The sequence below is a fragment of the Microcaecilia unicolor genome, chromosome 2 (assembly GCF_901765095.1).
Source record: "Microcaecilia unicolor chromosome 2, aMicUni1.1, whole genome shotgun sequence".
NCBI lineage: Eukaryota > Metazoa > Chordata > Amphibia > Gymnophiona > Siphonopidae > Microcaecilia > Microcaecilia unicolor.
This window is the reverse complement of record NC_044032.1, coordinates 51,151,597-51,172,714: the sequence shown is the minus strand read 5'-3', so window position 1 is coordinate 51,172,714 and position 21,118 is coordinate 51,151,597. Positions and strand designations below refer to the sequence as shown.

General features: G+C 45.5%; 1 protein-coding gene across 1 annotated transcript in view; it reads left to right on the top strand.

Moving 5' to 3' along the window:
- MYO5B (myosin VB) overlaps window positions 1-21,118 on the top strand; it is a 696,980-nt gene that overhangs the window by 502,289 nt on the left and 173,573 nt on the right. Inside the window, exons 19-20 of the mRNA XM_030192939.1 lie at window positions 6,291-6,502; window positions 19,324-19,480. Coding sequence (XP_030048799.1) covers window positions 6,291-6,502; window positions 19,324-19,480 — 369 coding nt within the window. The remainder of the gene's footprint in view (window positions 1-6,290; window positions 6,503-19,323; window positions 19,481-21,118) is intronic.

Genomic DNA, 21,118 nt, shown 5'->3' with positions numbered 1-21,118 from the left:
TTCCTCTTGTTCTCCTGCCCCTCCCCTTTGGTCTAGACCTCATTCGTTCTTCCAGCACCGTGGCCAACACATCTGCCTTCTCCCGCATCCGTCTGGTCGATTCCTTCCGGGCCTCCACCTTCTCCTCCTGGTCGCGATATCCGAATACGCGATCAGCTATAGCTTTCAGTTGGCTTAGGCTCATCCCTTCGAACCCCTCCGTTCTCTGTAGCTTTCTTCGTATATCCGGTGCTGACTGGCTAACAAAACTCATAACCACGGTTGGGAGGTTCTTAGGGTCTTCGGGATTTATCGGGCTGTGCCTTCTGAATGCTTCCATAAGTCGTTCAAGGAAGTCCCCTGGACTCTCGTCCTTTTGTTGGACTACACTGTGGATTTTTCCCATGTTGGTAACCTTCTGCTTCCCCTTCTTTAAGGCGGCCAGGTACGCCTGTTGGTATCGGCGGATAAAGGTTTGGCCTTCGGCGGTTCGGTAATCCCACGTGGGGGCAGCGATGGGTGCCTCCGTTTCTAGTAGGTTCTGTAAATTGGCATGGGCCGGATTCGCATCCCGGATGGCTTGCTCCATATTTTGTTGTAAAAGGCGGCGTTCTTCAGAGGTCAGGATGTGGGCGCTCAACTGCCTAAGGTCGGCCCAAGTTGGATTGTAGCTGTATATAATGCCTTCCACCAGCTCTATCAGCTGCTCGGGTTTCTGGTCGTAGGACGGCCCATGGAATTTCCAGTTATACAAGTCGGCACTTGAGAAGGGAACGTGGCTATAGACTGTCGATTCGATGGGCTGGCCCCCCCCTTCTGCCGGGTTAGGGGTATAGGTGGTGGACTGTCGGACTGGGAATAAGTGAGAGGTTTCCCCTTTTCGGCTGGACGGAAGGGCCTGTTGCGGACTCGATTGGGGAAACCGGGTAATATTCTTCACAACCCGTTTACTCTTCCGTGTGGTTGCGAGGCCAGGTGACTCAGGTGAGGCTGGGCGGGACGTCTCCCCGGCATCCGACTCTGACCCGGAAGTCCCGGCGTCAGCGGGGCCTTCTGCTAGGCCCGTAAGGTCAGGGTACATAGGAGCATAGGGTGGCGGCGCAATGTCGTCTTCGTATGCTTCCGCCGTAGCAAGTATCGGGGCTTTTGGAGGCTTCTTCTCGGCCGAACCCTGAACTTTCCCTGCGGTTTTCTTTGGGGGTTTTTTCCTAGAAAGTGTGTTGGTAGTACTGGGCGTAGTTCCTGCCTTGACTCTGGTAGCAGGGGGCGTGGTCTCAGTGGCTTCAGTGCTAGGGGCGGTAGGCCGTATGGGGGCGGTCCCTGCGGCCTTCGGGACGGCAGCGGTTGCCGAACTTTGGAGAGCGAAGGCATGGGTCGGCAGGGTTCTAAGTTTGGTTTTCCGGCCTTTTCTCTGCTTTACCAACATAAGGGCGGCCTTTTCTACCTTCCGTTGGGCCCAAGCCGGCGGATCCCGGACTACATCCAACCACGCTTCTATGTATGGAATGTCCTCGGGACAGCCGGGGTTTCCCTCAATTATAACAATATTCATGACCGCCGCCACTTTTTCATACTCGAATGACCCTTCCGGGGGCCATCCAGCAATTCCTAGCCCTGGCCACATAAATTGACATCTCTGTATCATCCCGGCCCTGCTACATTTATCTAGGTCGAACACTTCGCTAAAGTGTTCCGCCATTAAATCTAACGGTGAAGACCCACCCCCGCCCATCCTAACCTGAGTGCCAAAGGACAGGTGACGGACAAAGGGGGAAAGGGGAGGTGGAGGAGTAAGGGGTCTCGTTCCACCAGACACAGAAGGGTCAACACTCGGCCTGACCAGGACGCGGTCGCCCGGCCTGGAACTGCAAGCCCACTCACACACTTTCATACGCCACAAGAAACCCCCCCGTTCGTTCGCCGCTCGGTTTCGTCGCCGGAGCCTAGTGAGTTTCGGGACCTAGTCGGATACCAATAGTCCGTATTAGTCACTGGCTAAAAGAGGGTGATCACGCCTCTTCTTCGGTCCTTACTGGGCCGGTCACTACGTAGAGTATACTCGCCTGTCCGCCGGGGTCGCAGGCCGCGCCGTCGTGCGCTTCTCCCTGAAATAGAAAAGGTGCCTTGTCGGAACCACACAGCCCCCTCTACAGTCAGGCAGAGTTGATCGGCCCTCCTCCGGGAGATGGACGCTGAAATCAGCGGTGGCCACTCACCACCTCCTCGGGTGGGAATCGATGACCCGATTCGACTGCAGTGGGGGAGGGGAAGAATATAATCCGATTCCCCTTTCTACTTCTGTCCCATCTGGGTCGCCAATGAAACAGGTGGGAAATCAGGAGACGAAAGGCAAATTTTGGTTCCAAACAAGGCAACTTTATTGCTAGCAAGTGAACAGCACCGAGTAGCCTCGGGACACTGTGTGTCATAAATCATCTGACGCTTACATTTATACTTCCCTACTGGGCCTGCGCATTTGGCCCCTTACACGTCACAACTGTCATGCGCAGTAAACATTTGTAGTTCTTACAGTACAAAATTGTAGTCCCAGTACGTACACACGTCATAACACTGAAATGATACTGGCAAGAAAAACGAAACTTAGCAGCTTATTCTGTACACACACACAATGCTCCTTTCTAGCACAGGAGATAAGGTGCGGCTCAGGAATGCAGGGGGGTGTCATCACCCTCCAAGGTCGCCTATTCAGATGGCGTTGCTACGTGCAAGCTGGTCTTGTATAGGCCTTGCAAACTACTGTTACAAGCTATATGTCTAATAGCCCTGCATTCTGTCTGTACATTAGTAAACAGCAAACTTGTCTTGTTAGTAAACAGTAAAACTGGATAAGGCACAAATGTCCAGTGCAGTAATAAGGTGTGGCCAAACAGCCAAAAGCAGAGGTAGAGTGCATAAGTAAAAGTCCATCAGTAGGCACAAAACATGAGGTTGTCCTGTTGCTCAGTAGTATTCAGGTAGTACCGGCGTTCCACTCCTTCAAATCTAGCCGTTAATGGGGAAATTAGCACATACTGTCAAGCCATGCTATTAGAGTGAGCTCATTTCCATGTTGATTGTTCAGTGCATGTTAGTAAACAGGGCCCTTTCTGCTAAACTACTTTGGACTAATGGTTATGCCTCTCTATCAGAAGATGGAGGCAGAGAGTTGAATATTCCAGTGATAACATCAGGTGATGCAGCCAGGAATAGTCCTGTATTTCTCTGCCTCCAGCAGATGGTTCAGGTTGACTGGTGAAACAGAATTCCTTATGAACAGGCCTTTCTCCCCCGGATGCAATCCATGGCATGCAGCCCTTGGTCTAGGCATGTGTCCCAGGGTCTAGTCCATGGACTTTCCTCTGGTTGATTATGGAGGTGTCTTGTCTTCTGGGCCACAAGCTTAAGCCCATGGATTTGCTTGTGAGGCCAGCTGGTGGTAGGCCTTGTTTGGTGGGGTGAGTAGTATTCTCCTCCATCCTTCCCCCACCCCGCTTTATGCCCTAGGATCCTCTTACCTGAAACTTAAAAAAAAAAAAAAAAAAGTTAAGGCAGGGTGTACTTTTATTCTGTCAGATTTATCTGTTTTCAGGTATACATAAATAAAGCAGAGTGCAGGTACTTGGATGCCACTTGTTAATTTAAATTAATTGAACAGGCAGGCAGATGGGGTTGACTGTGCCAGGCCATTAATTGAACAGGCAGGCAGATGGGGCTGACTGTGCCAGGCCTGTACAAAGAACAGGCCTGCACAGTCAGTCCCTATCAAGGCTCAGGCTGCTTTTAATTATTTTCTCCTCAGCAGGGGTTCTTTGTTAGAAACCGGAGGTAGTGTTCATGCTGGGAGGCAGATGCTTCAAAGCATACCGGAGGTGGCAAATTACTGTAGTAGTGCAGCTGGCTTTGTGACAGGGATAGCAGATTTCTTGTGGGTGCCTCTGTGGTCCTCCTAGATGCAGTGAGACCGCTTGTGGAGGTTGAGCTGCAAGCTCCCATTACTCCTTCGAAGGAGATGATTTGGGCGGGAATGGCTGTCAGTTTGGAAAATTTATACTAAAAGTACCTGGATTGCATCAAACAGTAATCCTTGATGCTCGTTTTCTAAACACAGAGATTTACAAAGTTCCAAAAACTGGGTAATGAAAATGAGCCTCTTAGTGTGTGTAGCAATTATCATAGAGAACTCCACATGTTTTTCATTTTTCGGTCCTATGGTTTTATATTCCACCAATTCATTAGGCAGTCCTTAGTGGATTACAATGCGTAAAAAAAAATTATATAAAATAAACAGAGAACAAACAAAAAATACAATAAAAATAGAAACTATTTGTTCAAAATTCGGTCATGGCTGTCACTCTACTCAATTTAAGTGCCAGCATCAGTAGAGTTGAGGATTAGCCTAATGGTTAGTGCAGTAGACAGAGATCCTGTGAACTGGGTTCAGTTCCCACTGCAGTTTCTTGTGACCCTGGGCAAGTCACTTAACCCACCATTACCCTAGGTACAAAAAACACCTTAGATTGTGAGCCCACTAGGGACAAAAAAAAAGTACCTGTATATAATGTGTACAGTGCTGCATACATCTAGTAGTGCTATAGAAATAAGCAGTAGAAATAGTAATATATACATTCAGTGCTGCTATTAGAATAGGTAGTATCACTGACAGGTGAATTTTCGAAAGAGAAGGGCGCCCATCTTCCGGCACAAATCTGGAGATAGGCATCCCTCTCTTAGGGTCGCCCAAATCGGCATAATCGAAAGTCGATTTTGGGTGTCCTCAACTGCAGCCCGTTGCGGGGACCACCAACGTTCACGGGGGCATGTCGGAGGCATAGCGAAGGCGGGACTGAGGCGTGCTTAACAGATGGGCATCCTCGGCTGATAATGGAAAAAAGAAGGGCATCCCTGATGAGCATTTGGTCGACTTTACTTGGTCCGTTTTATTTCACGACCAAGCTTCAAAAAGGTGCCCAAACTGACCAGATGACCACCGGAGGGAATGGGGATGACCTCCCTTTACTCCCCCAGTGGTCACCAACCCCCTCCCACCCTAAAAAAATTTTTTTAAATGTTTTGCCAGCTTCTATGCCAGCCTCAAATGTCATACCCAGCTCCATGACAGTAGTATGCAGGTCCCTGGAGTAGTTGTAGTGGGTGCAGTGCACTTCAGGCAGGCGGACCCAGGCCCATCCCCCCTACCCTGTTACACTTGTGGTGGTAAATGTGAGCCCTTCAAAACCCACCCGAAACCCACTGTACCTACATGTACGTGCCCCCTTCACCCCTTAGGTCTATGGTAGTGGTGTACAGTTGTGGGGAGTGGGTTTTGGGGGGGGCTCAGCACCAAAGGTAAGGGAGCTATGCACCTGGGAGCAATTTGTGAAGTCCACTGCAGTGCCCCCTAGGGTGCCCGGTTGGTGTCCTAGCATGTGAGGGGGACCAGTGCACTACGAATGCTGGCTCCTCCCATGACCAAATGCCTTGGATTTGGTCGTTTTTGAGATGGGCGTCCTCGGTTTCCATTATGGCCGAAAACCGGGGACGACCATCTCTAAGGACGACCTAAGAACAACCATCTCTAAGGTTGACCTAAATGTTGAGATTTGGACGTCCCCGACCGTATTATCGAAACGAAAGATGGACGCCCATCTTGTTTCGATAATAGCGGTTTTCCCGCTCCTTCGCAGGGACGTCCTTAGAGATGGGCGCCCTTAGAGATGGTCATCCCCGTTCAGTTATGCCCCTCTATGTAAACTGCTTTGAATGTAGTTGCTAAAACCACAGAAAGGTGGTATATCAAGTCCCATTTCCCCCTTTCCCCCTTACAGGAGGAGGATTAAGGATTGTGGCCTATGCTGGCAATTAGTGGTGTGTATATGTGTAGGTTTGCAAAATGGCAGGCTGTGAAATACCAGCTTACACATGTAAGTTGCCAATTTTCCTCCAGTCACTATTTCAACACATATTTTTGTGTAATGGCTGCTTCCATTGCATGTGCAGGAAAATAATACACATGTACGCCTGCATGTAATTTAGAGAAGCTCCACATTGGCAGATCCTTATAATAATGCCAGAATTGTACACGTCCCAACCTTGATATGCAAGTCCAATTTCTACATTCTGTTTAAAGTGGAGCTTCAAGTATGTAGAGAATTTGTTAGATTGATCCCTACTCACAACTCAGGATATAATACATATATCACCATATTTATCTAACACTCTCTGTATGAAAACTATGATGACTGTGTCAGTGTTTTGTCTTTTATTATAATCACCTTTATTTTTTCCCCCCTTTTCTCTTTTAACCGAAAAAGGATCCTGATAAATTCCAGTTTGGACGTACCAAGATCTTTTTCCGTGCGGGACAGGTAGCATACTTGGAGAAGCTGCGAGCGGATAAGTTCCGTGCTGCCACCATTATGATACAGAAAACAGTGCGAGGCTGGCTGCAGAGAGTGAAGTACAGAAGGATGAGACAGGCTGCCATAGTCATCCAGAGGTATACGCGAGGACATCTGGCTCGCAGGTGGGTATCAGCTGACACATCAGATGTGCCAGAACTTTCTCTGGTGTAGCAAACCCCTGCTGTGTAGAGTAGGACATGCCATCTGCTTGTTATGCACACTGGAACCAGCTCCAGTGCAAACTGGTATGGACAGGTCACAGTGGAAAGAGTTGGAAGAAGTTGTGAAATGCACAAATCAAAGAGATGAGGCTAGTTCTAAGCAGGGGCGTAGCCAGACCTCGACGGGAGAGGAGGCCAGAGCCCAAGGTGGGGGGGGGGGGAGGTTTTGGCCCAGCTCCCCCTGCCACCCACCCACCCGCTTGCCACCGCTGGAAAGTACCTTGGCTGACGGGGGTCCCCAACCCCCGCCAGCTAAAGCATTTGTCCCGTGCTGGTCTCACATTGCCTGGCGCCCTGTCCTCCTGCGAAGTTAGACAAGGATCTGATAGAAGATATTCAAAAGATTGGTATGAAAGGGGAGATGCTACTGTTGGGAGATTTCAATTTGTGTGACGTGGATTGGAATGTCCCGTCTGCGGAATCGGAAAGAAGTAGGGAGATTGTGGATGCCTGTCAAAGTGCCTTGCTCAGACAAATAGTGACGGAACCCACGAGGGAAGGGTCGATGCTGGATCCTAGTGCTCACTAATGGAGGTAGTGTTTTCAATATCCGGGTGGGTGCCCACCTATGTAATAGTGATCATCACACCGTATGGTTTGATATAAAGAAGAAGGCAAAGTGCGGACGCACAAAACTCAAAGTACTAGATTTCAGACGTACTGATTTTGGTAAAATGGGGGAATACCTGAAGAAGGAGCATTGGTGTGGGAAGGCATAGGAGAAGTGGAAAAACAGTAGTCCAAGCTAAAGGCTGATATAAATATGGCGATTGATCTTTTTGTGAGGAAAGTAAACAAAAACAAGAGAAGCAGGAAGCCTATATGGTTCTCCAAACAAGTAGCTGAAAAAATAAGAGCAAAAGAGGCTTTGTTCAAGAAATACAAAAGAACGCAACGAGAGGATCACGGAAAAGATTATCAGATTAAACTCAAAGAAGCGAAGAGGGAAATAGGGCTAGCGAAAGTGCGAGTGAAATAAACTGTGTCTAAAGATGTAAAGAGAGGTGACAAGACCTTTTTCAGATATATTGGAGAAAGGTAAGCGGTAAGTATCATCGCATGTAAGCTGCCGATTACCGCCGAGTAAGCGCCACGTTGTAGAGGAAGATTTGGGTGGGATACCGGTGTCGGAAATGGTATTTCAAGCGGACGAGTCGGAGAAACTTACTGACTTCACGGTAAACCTGGAGGACGTAATGGGGCAGTTCGGCAAACTGAAGAGTAGCAAATCTCCTGGACCGGATGGTATTCATCCTAGAGTACTGATAGAACTGAAAAATGAGCTTGCGGAGCTACTGCTAGTGATATGCAACTTATCCTTAAAATCGAGCGTGGTACCGGAAGATTGGAGGGTGGCCAATGTAACGCCCATTTTTAAAAAAGGCTCCAGGGGAGATCCGGGAAATTATAGACCGGTGAGTCTGACGTCGGTGCCTGGGAAAATGGTAGAGGCTATTATTAAAAACAAAATTACAGAGCACATCCAAGGACATGGATTACTGAGACCAAGTCAGCATGGCTTTTGTGTGGGGAAATCTTGCCTGACCAATTTACTTCAATTCTTTGAAGGAGTGAACAAACATGTGGACAAAGGGGAGTCGGTTGATATTGTGTATCTGGATTTTCAAAAGGCGTTTGACAAGGTACCTCATGAAAGGCTACAGAGGAAATTGGAGGGTCATGGGATAGGAGGAAATGTCCTATTGTGGATTAAAAACTGGTTGAAGGATAGGAAACAGAGAGTGGGGTTAAATGGGCAGTATTCACAATGGAGAAGGGTAGTTAGTGGGGTTCCTCAGGGGTCCGTGCTAGGACCGCTGCTTTTTAATATATTTATAAATGATTTAGAGATGGGAGTAACTAGCGAGGTAATTAAATTTGCTGATGACACAAAGTTATTCAAAGTCATTAAATCACGACAGGATTGTGAAAAATTACAAGAGGACCTTACGAGACTGGGAGACTGGGCGGCTAAATGGCAGATGATGTTTAATGTGAGCAAGCGCAAGGTGATGCATGTGGGAAAAAAGAACCCGAATTATAGCTACGTCATGCAAGGTTCCACGTTAGGAGTTACGGACCAAGAAAGGGATCTGGGTGTCGTCGTCGATAACACACTGAAACCTTCTGCTCAGTGTGCTGCTGCGGCTAAGAAAGCGAATAGAATGTTGGGTATTATTAGGAAAGGTATGGAAAACAGGTGTGAGGATGTTATAATGCCGTTGTATCGCTCCATGGTGCGACCGCACCTTGAGTATTGTGTTCAATTCTGGTCGCCGCATCTCAAGAAAGATATAGTAGAATTGGAAAAGGTGCAGCGAAGGGCGACTAAAATGATAGCGGGGATGGGACGACTTCCCTATGAAGAAAGACTAAGGAGGCTAGGGCTATACAGCTTAGAGAAGAGACGGCTGAGGGGAGACATGATAGAGGTATATAAAATAATGAGTGGAGTGGAACAGGTGGATGTGAAGCTTCTGTTCACGCTTTCCAAAAATACTAGGACTAGGGGGCATGCGATGAAACTACAGTGTAGTAAATTTAAAACAAATCGGAGAAAATTTTTCTTCACCCAACGTGTAATTAAACTCTGGAATTCGTTGCCGGAGAAAGTGGTGAAGGCGGTTAGCTTAGCAGAGTTTAAAAAGGGGTTGGACGGTTTCCTAAAGGACAAGTCCATAAACCGCTACTAAACGGACTTGGAAAAATCAAAATTCCAGGAATAACATGTATAGAATGTTTGTACATTTGGGAAGCTCGCCAGGTGCTCTTGGCCTGGATTGGCCGCTGTCGTGGACAGGATGCTGGGCTCGATGGACCCTTGGTCTTTTCCCAGTATGGCATTACTTATGTACTTATGACGTGCGTCAAAAATGGAATTACCACCCAGGGCACTTGGTAGCTGGGCGATAGTTCAATTTTACGCGCATTGGATGCGTATAAGCACCTTAGTAAAATGGCCCCTGACAGCGCTCTGGGCTACTGAATTGAAACTATCACAAGTCTAAAAACCTCCACCTTCTTTTTTTAAAAACATTATTATTTATAAATGTTTTCTCAAATGTCTATAATAGATTTGTTGTTAATTTTTCTGTTTTATAAAATGTTCACTTTTCAAACATTGACTTCATAGTTTCAGATTGCTGTAGTTACTTAGCTTTCCAGTCTGTACTACAGTTTACTGACAGAAATTTCTTTCAAAAATAGGCCCCTTAAGATGTACATAAGCTTTAAAATAAGCAGAGAAATAGATTGCAAAATATATCTAAGAGGGTAAGCTGGAAATTCCTCTCTATAGAGCAGAGGGAAGGCTTGCAGGGAAGTAAGGACTGAAGAATATGCCTTAAACTCATTTAAAATGTGGTGGAATAATAGAAATCTTTGGAAGGTGAAAACGATAAAACTTAAACTTTTAATTTCAGTTTAACCAGCTTCAGAACAGTTCTGAAATGTGTTGTCAGCCACAAAGCACAATAGCAGTCTTAAAAAAAACAATTCGGAGGTTTTTGCGTTTACACTCTGTGTCTTTAGCCAGGATGCCATAAATAACCTGGAGGACTATCTGCACCATCTCAGTGTAGCAAATGAAAAACGGAGCTTTATTGCATTGCTTTTGTACCAACAGCTACCCAAATCCTTATTTATAGCATTACCTCTCAGCACAGGCCACAGATTTTATGTTACTATAGATTAAAAAATAGAAAGGTGAAACATCATTATATTAAAAAAAACCTCAAATCCTTTTCTGTTCTTCTCATATCTCTCTGCTGGCAAGTTGATTTTATTTTATTTATTTATTTGATGCATTTTTACCCCACATTTTCTCACATAAGCAGGCGCAATGTGGCTCAAGAGGATACAATTCAATATGGCACAGAAACAGAATGTGACAGGAGGGGAAGGTACATGGGATGACACGAGTAAATGACAGGGGTGAAGAGCCAGCAAGAGATAGAGGTTAAACAGAGTAGCCAGGGGGATAAGCCTTGGCGAATAAGAAGGTTTTTAAGGTCTTCTTGAACTGATGATGGTCGACGAGCTCCTTAAGCTGTCGTGGCAGAACATTCCAGGATTGCGGACTGATGTAGGTTGATCTTATCTGTGCCCTGTTCCTCTGTGTTAATTTCTTTGTCAGCACTTACAACTTTGCTGTGCCATTTGCTTTGATCAGACCTCTGTGTTGATTGTTCCCCCTCTAGCTATTTTCAAATCTAGACTAAAAATTCACCTTCTTGAGGTTGCTTCTTTTTGATATATTCTGCTAAAATTTGTTGTTGGTTATGTATGCTTGTCTTGACTATAAGCTCTGGAGTGAGGACTCCCTCGTCTATGCCATCTGAGAAGTCCAGAAAACGTCTATTTTATAAAGGTACAAAAGTATGTGGTACAATTTCTTAAATTCTTTAAATGAAGAGTGAAATCATTAATACATTGAAGTCACAACAACCCATCCAATCTCACATGTTGAAAAAACGGATCCTCAGATGATAGGCTATACCAGCTTTTATGTTAGCCAATCACCACACTCCTCACTGATCCATACTGAACGTGATGGAGAAGGCAATCTAGTGAGCGTGAATTACTTTATTCCACAAATCTGTTGTAAAGGAGAGGCATCTATGGCTAGTTTAAAAGTCTCGTAGTAACGTCCCAACAGACCCTTGGTAAAAGCCGGTAACTGTCATTTTTCATCAAAAGTAGACTCTGTAAAGGCTGCTCTACAGGTTTGAAATAGTCTGGACATAATGATGCAATTGTATATAAGAATACCAATCTAAAGAGTGTAAAGAATAAGCCTGCTTAAGAGCTGCAAATGATAACATTTTGGGCTCATCTTCTTCCACCACGTGTGCCCGATGCGGAGGGGAGCGGCGGCAGCGGCGACGTCGGGGATGGGGGGGGGGGGGGTTGGAGGTTGGTGCCGGCGATGTTCTTCCTTCGTCTCCAGGCTCCAACGGCAGACTCCGTTTCCCTCTCTGTTCCGCCCTCTGACGTAATAACGCATTTGCAGGTGAGTTGGTCACTTGCCATTTATATGTTTGATTGATATCAGACCTGTTTGGATGTTAGAGTTCTCCAGAGACATCCCGTATGTATATGGTGTCCGGAAAAAATGGGACCCCTTACATGGTTTCAAAACACTTTGCAATTGTTTAAACATTTAGTATGACCTTTGAAAATACATTAGTCCAGCCTTTATTAGGAAACTCCCTTAGCAAACGATTTGTGTTGTATGCCTTATGCTGTTGCAAAAATTTAATTTCAACTTTATCTGTGGAGTGGAGTGGAGGAGTAGCCTAGTGGTTAGTGCAGTGGACTTTGATCCTGGGGAACTGAGTTCAATTCCCAATGCAGTTCCTTGTGACTCTGGGCAAGTCACTCAACCCTCCATTGCCCCTGGTACAAAATAAGTGCCGGGAGGTGGGGATAGTGCTGGGCAGACTTATACGGTCTGTGCCAGAGCCGGTGGTGGGTGGCGGGGCGGGTGGTTGGGAGGTGGGGATAGTGCTGGGCAGACTTATACGGTCTGTGTCCTGAAAAAGACAGGTTCAAATCAAGGTAAGGTATACACAAAAAATGATACGTGAGTTTATCTTATTGGGCAGACTGGGTGGACCGTGCAGGTCTTTTTCTGACGTCATTTACTATGTTACTATGTTACTTCTATACCCTGCTCTGCCCATGCACAAAATTTTCCCAGGCCAAGACCCGGAGAGAAATCGGCATAGCCCACAATAGATAAATATTTGGAGCAGTGGCATGGAGGCCAAATCAAAATATTGTTCTTTATGGGCCTCGTCAAACAAGCTGCTCTGGCCTTAAGAACTTAAAGCCAAGTGATAAGGAACCCCAAATGCATGTTCAAATACCACATCACAAAACTCATTGGTATGATAAATCTCTAGCATATTGGAGATAACAAGCAATATTATAAGCTCGTAAATCCAGAAGCCCCAATCCTCCCTCCCATTGGGAAAACTGCATTTGACGGGGAGAGGTGCAGGTTTGTTTTCCTCCCCCCCCTCTCCATATAAACGTTCTAATCAGTCAATTCCATGTGCACAAGCCATTTGGTTTAAGAATTAGTGGAAGATGCAATAAAGGGTAAATCCATTTTGGTAAAAGGACCATTTTCAGGAGCTGGATTTTACCCCCTAGGGATAGAGGCAACGCTTCCCACTTTGTACATAAAGAACTAGTAATTCTCATAAGGGTAAAAATGTTACTTGAGTATAAACAGGCAACATCTCTGGGAAGTTGTAATCCCAGATATTTCAATGTATCCCCTGCTCAGCTGAGTGAAAAAGGCCAAGGCCTGGTCTTAGCCAAATCCTGGGAGAGAGGGTAATGCCTCTGACTTATCCCAATTGATCCACAAGCCCGAGATGGAACCATACTCCTCCAGGATGGGTAAGGTTCGGGGTAGAGCTAGTTGTGGGTCAGTAAGAGCTACTAATAAGTTATCAGCAAACAAGGCCAATTTGAATTCTCGCTGACCCACCCTAATGCCTGGGACCACTGGGTCCCCTGCTAATTTAAGGGCCAGGGGCTCTATGCCTAAAATTAACAAAGTGGGGGACAGGGGACAAACTTGTCATCTACCCTTTTGGATAGCAAACCTGGGGGAAAGTAACCCCATTGGACCGGACCTGGGCCCATGGATCCCGATAAAGCAAATGGATCATTGAGAGGATTGGACCAGCAAACCCAAAACGTTGAAAACCCAAACCAAAGGTAGTGCCAGGTGATCATGTCAAAGGCTTTCTCAATATTGAAACCCACCAACAGCGCTTGTTACCTATAGGTTTGTGCCGCCTCCATAGCACACAACAGATGGCACACATTGGCCACTGCATTGCGCCCTTTCACAAAGCCAGCCTAATGCTGACCCACTAAATGGGGGACAGTATCCAACATTCTATGAGCCAAAACTTTGGCATAGAACTTGACATTCATGATTAGTAGGGAACTCGGCCTATAAGAAAATGTAGACTGAGGATCCCTACCCGGTTTTTAAATTAGGGCCACCACGGCCCCGCCCCCTCAGGGTTTCTGGAAAGACACCTTTCTGCATGGCCTCTGTATAAACCGCCAAAAGTGTTGGGTGACTTGTGAGGCCAGGAGTTCACAAAACTCGAACAGGAGCCCATCAGGGCCCAGGCTTTTCAAAGAAGCCATGATCTTGATAGCATGTAGTATTTTCCCCCCATGAAGGGAGGTGTTAAGTAACTCTAAATCTTCAGCTGTTAACTTGGGTAAATGCAAATCTTGAAAGAAAGATTCTGTGAGGCCAACCAAATCCTCTGTGTTTGTGTATAGCATTTTATAACAATTAGGTAACATTTTACAAATGAAGGAGTTAATTTGCTATGGGTCTGCCACTCGGTGCCCTAATAAGGGGGATGAAGCGAGGGCCCGTTTCTGCATGAACCAAACAGGTGCCCATCCTATTGCCGTATTTCAAGAATTGATGCTGCTGAAACTGCAGGCTGCACAGTGTATGTTTATGAAGACGTTCATTAAGGGAGCATTGCAACTGAAAAAGAACTGCTGCCTGTTCTCTCTAGTGAGATGTTTAGCTAGTTTCTACTGTGCGTGCTGCAGCTCAGTATGCAAAAGTAAAATGCTTCGATTTAGCTGCTTTTTGCGATGATATGAAATAATCTCCCCCCCCCCCCCCCCCCCAGCACTGCTTTGCTCGCTTCCCAAAATAAACCAGTTGTGTCCACATGCTGTTTATTATTGGTACCATATTTCTTCCACTTAGTGACAACATATTTTTGAAAGTTGACATCATCCTTAAGGAACAGAGGCATATGCCAACAAGGGCACAAGCTCCTTATGTGCCAAAGAAAGCATAAGCTGCATCATCGCATGATTGGAGATGCCACTGGGGAGGATTTCCACAGTCTCCATTGTGGGAAAAAATGTGCTCAGAAGTCAAGATCAATGTGGCTGGCACAAAGATGTGCCCTAGAGACATGTGTAAAGCCATATTCCCCAGGGTGCAGGATGCACCAAATATCTAGGAGGTTCAGACTTGGGCACAACAGATCTTCCCTCCCCCCAGCGCGATTGGGCAGACCTCCCCAGTGTTAAAGGGTTTTTTTTTTGCCCTAACTCATGTCCACCACAGCATTAAAGTCATCGTCCAACACAATAGAGAAGCCAGAACAACCCAGAAGAGTCCTAAAGAAGTTCAGGGGAAAAGGAGCTATTTTGGATGTTGGGGGCATAAAGTGAAACTAACAAGTAGGGCTTCCCGTAAAGGATGCAGTGAATCACTACTCATCTACCCTGGTCATCATGAAACACCCCAAGTTCTGTAAAAGGGATATTTTTATTAGTCAAGATGATAGTTCCAGCTCTATGAGAAATAGGAGTGATGGAATGATAACAATTTTTATATTTATTTATTTATTTATTTGTTTTAAAATTTATATACCACCTTAAAACCTAGGTGGTTTCCAAAATTGCATACATAATAAAAACAAGACATAAAGAATACAAAACAATGACCCACCCATTCCTTACAAAGTTTACCATGTTACACTATACTCAGGTGGGTTTCTTGATGGAATGTGATTCCGATTCCCACCCCTCGGTGTTGCAAAGCTTGAAAACTCTTCTTACGCTTAATGGGCGAATTTATGCCACAAACATTCCAAGTGACAATGCTAATGGTAATCATTGAGGGGAAAAGGACCTCACACCATGCCTCCTAACAAAGCACTCCTCCACCCATTAAACCCTCCCAAGTTGCATGTAAATGGTCATTATGTATTATGTAGATTCTGTATATGGACACAGCTAGCAAATGAGTTAAAAAAAAAAACCCTCCCACCCATCCCCTTAATACCCGCTGCTTCCCACAACACCCCTCCAATTCCCTGAATACAATCATCATGCCCTGAATGTGCTAATAGTCCTCAAAAAAAACCCAAATCAACGAAAACCAATATAAGCATCATATTATGAAGGGTAAGAAGACGCTCTAATGAGTGCTATAGTCCACAGAACTCGTTGATCAGATCAGCTGGTAATAGGAAGTCAGCTAAAGGAGCTTCAAGGGTCCAAACCAGAGAAACATAACTGGCAATGAAGACCATAATTCAAGCAATTCCTCAAGGTGGGGAGAAGTCAGCAGAATATCATTTTAGGTGATCAGCCCATTCAGGGGCTCTATGCGGACAAGGCCACGAGAGGATGACTGGGGCTGTGGTTCCCCCTCCTTCCACAAACCCCTCTACCACATATAGTTACAGGCCTCCAGCATGGTTGTCATGCGATAGGTTTTCCCACTCACCATGAATGATAATCCAAGTGGGAATAACCCACTTATACTTGATTCTCTCCCCCGCCTAAGTAAATATGTAATGTCTTTTAAGTCACACCATTTTTGTATAGTGGTGCTTGATAAATCCTGAAAAAAAAATCTATTTTTACGTCCTTATATTGCACTCTCACCTGCCTTGCGTTCTGCCAAAAGAACCAGCTCCTTCAGCTGATAAGAGTGAAAGCAGGCAATTATTTCACAAGATTTATTGTTGTGTGCCGGGCCTAGGTTGCGACGAGCCCGTTCCAGTAGTATATCAGTACAGTTGGAGGTAGGTCTTGAGGCAGTCTGTAATAGCAGAGGGCACACATCACATACAATCTGAGTGCAAGGAGTCACTTTCCCAAGCCTTTTGGAAAGATAAAAATTCTTAGCATGATTTTGGAAAAATGTATAGAATAATGAGGTGGAATGTTTATGTAATGGGTAAGCAGATAAAAAGGACTTAAGTAAGGGACCCAAGGATAAGTTCTTGAATTTCAACCCTGAGCTTTTCAAAGCCTGACGTAAATGATGGCAGTTAAAAACAATTGAGTAAGGTAGACAAAATTAACTCTGTAATTGAGAGAAGGAGTTTCATTTTCCATTACTCAATAATTGGGGAAACTAACCAGAGATCATTATTAGCACGTCAGTTTTACCAATCAATGCGAGCATTACCAGTAAGAGTCCTGGAATTATTCCTTAAAGGTAAATCATAAAAAGTTTGACTTTTAAAAAAGGCATGATTTAAGGTGATTACATACATCAGTGGCAGCACGTATTACAGAACGAGAATTAAATTGTTTAATTTGAGTCATCTCATGGATCAAACAAATTAGGATAGGGCAGCTTATATTAATACCAACCAAGTTGGTATTAGTATTGGAGACTTAGATGATATGGAGGTATATGAAGAAAGGAACCAACTGGAGCCTTGATTACGAATAAAGGAGTTCTGATAATGGGTGAAATTTTGGAAACGGACTCCTCCAACATCTTTAAGAAGTTATCACGGGCCAGGGAGGGTGAGCCCTTGGGCCACAGCTGAGTTGACACTGCCTAATTATCCTGGAGACTAGGTAGGCCCTGATTGGTGGCAGGCAATCATGCCCAGGCTAGGACCAGGGCTGGCTGAGTCTAGAGGTACAGCCAGAGAGTAGGGAGTATTGTAACAGAGCAGGCAATCTGGTTTGGATACCAACAATGGCACTAAAGAGACTCAAAGTCCAAACAATCCCAGGAGTCAGGGCGGGCAGCATTCAAGGCACATTTAGGCAAGTAGGAGTCAGGACAGGCAGCAGTCCAAAGGATTTGAGCAGACAAGCTGAGGTAAAAGAAGCCAGGAAGTCATTCCAAGGAAAGGGAGTATGAGCAAGGGTAGGCAGGCTGGAGAGATGAACTGGAACAAGGACAGGCAGGCTGGAGAAATGGACTGGAACAAGGGCAAGCAAAGCAAGGGCAAGTTTTTATGATCAAAAGGTCTGCAGCCTCCTTTCTAACCTTTGCAAGGTTTCTACATGGCCAATTATTCAGTTAATTATAAATTAGTATTGGTCACCACTCAGGCTGAAAGAACGTAGAGTCTGTCAAATATTTACCTGGATTTTTTAGTTGAAGGGTAAGGATAATGGGATTTGATATACCGCCTTTCTATGGTACAGTCAAAGCAGTTTACAATTATTATACGCAGGTACTTTCTTTGTCCCTAATGGGCTCCCAGTCTAAGTTTTTTGTACCTGGTGCAATGGAAGGTTAATTGACTTGCCCAGAGTCAAAAGGAGTTGCAGTGAGAATTGAACCCAGTTCCCCAGGTTCTCAGTCTTCTGCAGTAGACACTAGGTGGCTACTCCTCTCCATGATGGCTATCTTAGCTGAAACTTAGATGCAAAATAATGAGTAGTGTGAGAATATGATACTAAAGATATCAACAAACTGTATAGATCAATATAACATTGATCCATATACTGTGCATGCATGCTTTCCCTGGATGACAGATTAAGCCTTTTCATTCAAACATGGGTTGAAGGGTCTTTGATTAAGACATTGGTTTGATTCAGAGATAAATGTTTTGTGACCTCCCATATTTCTTTTATATGTTGACATATGGATGTGTTGTCCAAATCTGTGTAGATTTTCATATTTGATTCTAGGATTTAGTGGGCTTTGATTTTTGACTGATGCAATAGGCCATGAACATTATTAGAGAACTCAAAAACAGTGCCTTAGAAAGAATGTGTGGTGGTTAAACGGGTCTCAACAAATCGTATTTAATTGTCTAATGAAATGTCTTCTAAAACAAAAAGACCTGTAGAAATTTCCCATACAGATAGAATGTATTGTATAGTTGAATATGATTTGAAATAATTTTGGTAGATGTTGAGTGGCATTTTAGAAAGGATGCACAAACCAGAATTGAGACATCCAAGTTGGGACGTCTACAATTTTGCAGGTATTTTAGAAAAGAAGGATCTGCCAACATAAATCCCTTTCTAAGATGCGTGTTGGCATGAACATCCCTGTGTCAGCTACATCTAGGAGAAGGCCTCATTTTAGAAAGGCAAATATTGATAATATCGATGGTGAGCACCCTGCCATATAGACATGTTGTTTGGTACTGTAGCACCTATGTGGGGAATTGAGACCACTGATATTCAGGTGATTAACATTACACATCTGGAGCAGTGAAACACAATCCTCCCCCCCCCCCCCCCCCCCCCCCACCCACCCCACAACTTTGAGCTGCTCCCAGATCCCCCTCCAAGTCCTTCCCTCTAATGCAAAGTCCCTCACATGTACCAAAACCCTACCTCCCCACAACCCTGGAACTCAACAGAATTCATTCATGGTAATGTAGTGGAACGGGGTGGGAACTGGCCCCTTTGCTCTCATCCCATCTGGTTCCAGGCGTCAAAGTGGCAACACGGACCCCTAGTGGTAGTCTCACTGTACTACTGTTTGGGGTTCACAGACATATTCTCACTTTCTGAAATGGTGAATGCATGACTATTTTCGCATTGCCCTCCTCCTGCCCAAACCACACCCAGATATGTGCCAGGATTCAAATTTCTAAATCACGAAAGGGGCTTCAAAGATAAGCACCTTTGTGAAAATAGGGCCATATTGGGTAACATGGAAGCATGGCATTCATCAAAAAGGCCTCAGCTAAAAGACCATATCAGGAACACTAGAAAGCTCAGGGAAAACCAGATAATCAAGTGACTCCAGTAAAAAAATGTTAATGGGAACTGGAAGCATCTTTCCTCTAATTGGTATTCTTTCAGTAATTTCTTAGTTTTCTTGATTGGTTTTATAAGCAACTGGCCAATTAATTTAATTTCCTCTCACTTTTTCTGTTTCATTTTAATGATGGTGACATGGCTGCTGTTTCGGTAACCTTTCTCAGACTGGCAGACTATCTGCGGAAGACGAGAGCTGCCATAATCTTCCAGAAGCAATACCGCATGGTGCGGGTCCGTCAGATCTACCTGAAGATCCGCAAAGCAGCTCTCACAATCCAGGCCTTCACAAGAGGCATGTTTACCAGGAGAAGTTATCATGAGGTATTTCGCACTATCCTTTACAAATCTTCTTTGGTATTTCAGTGAAACAATAGGATAAGGCCTTTCCCTCTTCATTTTTCAGTACTTCAATGCTTAAAACAAGGATGGGCAAACTTTTTCAGAGCCCTGATTGGGCTGGGACTGGTTGGAGGTCTAATGTCTGAGACTTAGGACTAGATTTACTGGCATGCATTAAGGTGAATTATTCTACCTTAACACAATTTCTCCCACATTACTTTGATTTCTCGTATACTGCCTGCAAACAAGAAAGCTATTGAAACCGTGTACATTCAGTTACAGTAGGTATTTTTCTGTCTCTGGAAAGCTCACAATCGAAGTTTGTACATGAGGCAATGAAGAGTTAACCCCTGGATTCTATATGTCAACTAAATGTGCATGCTGATCCCAGATGCACGTGTAAACTAATTAGTCAATTATTGGACTTGATTGGCAGTAATTAGGAGTTGCACATGCACATCTGCCCTACGCCCTGTTTTATAGTATGCGTGTCTAAATTTCATAGCATGCAACTCAAAAATAGGTGTGCCTATGGCAGGGGCATAGCCAGACCTCGCCAGGAAGGGGGGCCAGAGCCCGAGGTGGGGGACACTGTTTAGCCGCCCCGCTGCCGCCCCCTCCCCCACGAGCCGCCGCCACATTGGCCCCCCCCCCCCCCCCCGCCGGCCTGCTGACGATCCCTTTGAACCCCCCTCCCGCCACCAACTCTCCCCCGCCATCACCGCCCGCCCCGCCGCCGCATCAGATACCTTTTTTGCCAGCCGAAAAGAGTCTTCTTCAGCGCCCGAGTAGCGCCTTTGTTCAACGAAGTTCCTGCGATCAGCTGTTTCGACGCCTTACGTCCTGCATGGGGCTACATGCACGGTGCAGGACGTAAGGCGTCGAAACAGCTGATCGTAGGAACTTCGTTGAACGAAGGCGCTACTCGGGCGCTGAAGAAGCCTCTCTTCAGCTGGCAAAAAAGGTATCTGATGCGGGGGCGGGCGGCGACGGCGGGGGAGAGTTGGTGGCGGGAGGGGGGTTCAAGGGGATCGTTGGCAGGGGGGCCAGGGCCAAATCTACTGGGGCCTCAGGCCCCACGTAGCTATGCCACTGGTCTATGGGAGAGGCATGAGGATTAGGGACGTTCCCAGAAATTTTACAAAATACTTGGATTTATGTGCCCAACTGCCATTAGTTGGGCGTGAGGATTTACACCAGGCTTCAACAGGCATAAGTCCTCACGGCCAAAGTGCTATTTAGCGCTAAGCCACCTTTATAGAATTACTGCTTAGCATGGATCTTAACAGCATCATTTACTAAATCTGGCCCTATGTGACTTGCCCAAGATCACAAGGAGCTGCTGTGGGATTTGAGCCGGAGTCCCTTGGTTCTCAGCCTGCTACTCCTCTGCTCCTCTCCACTGATTAAGACACGTTAATGTGATTTTACACCATGTTAAACTTCAGTAATAGGCGTTAATGTGGAATAACGCATATTAACAATTCTAGCACTAGGCCAGCAGGCCTGAATTTCTGATGAGGAGAGGGCCAGAAATAATGCATCACAGACCATAGCTGGTCCACCCTTTGGCTTAACCTGTTAAAGAAGAATGTATAGAGCTTCGTCCTGTGGGACTCT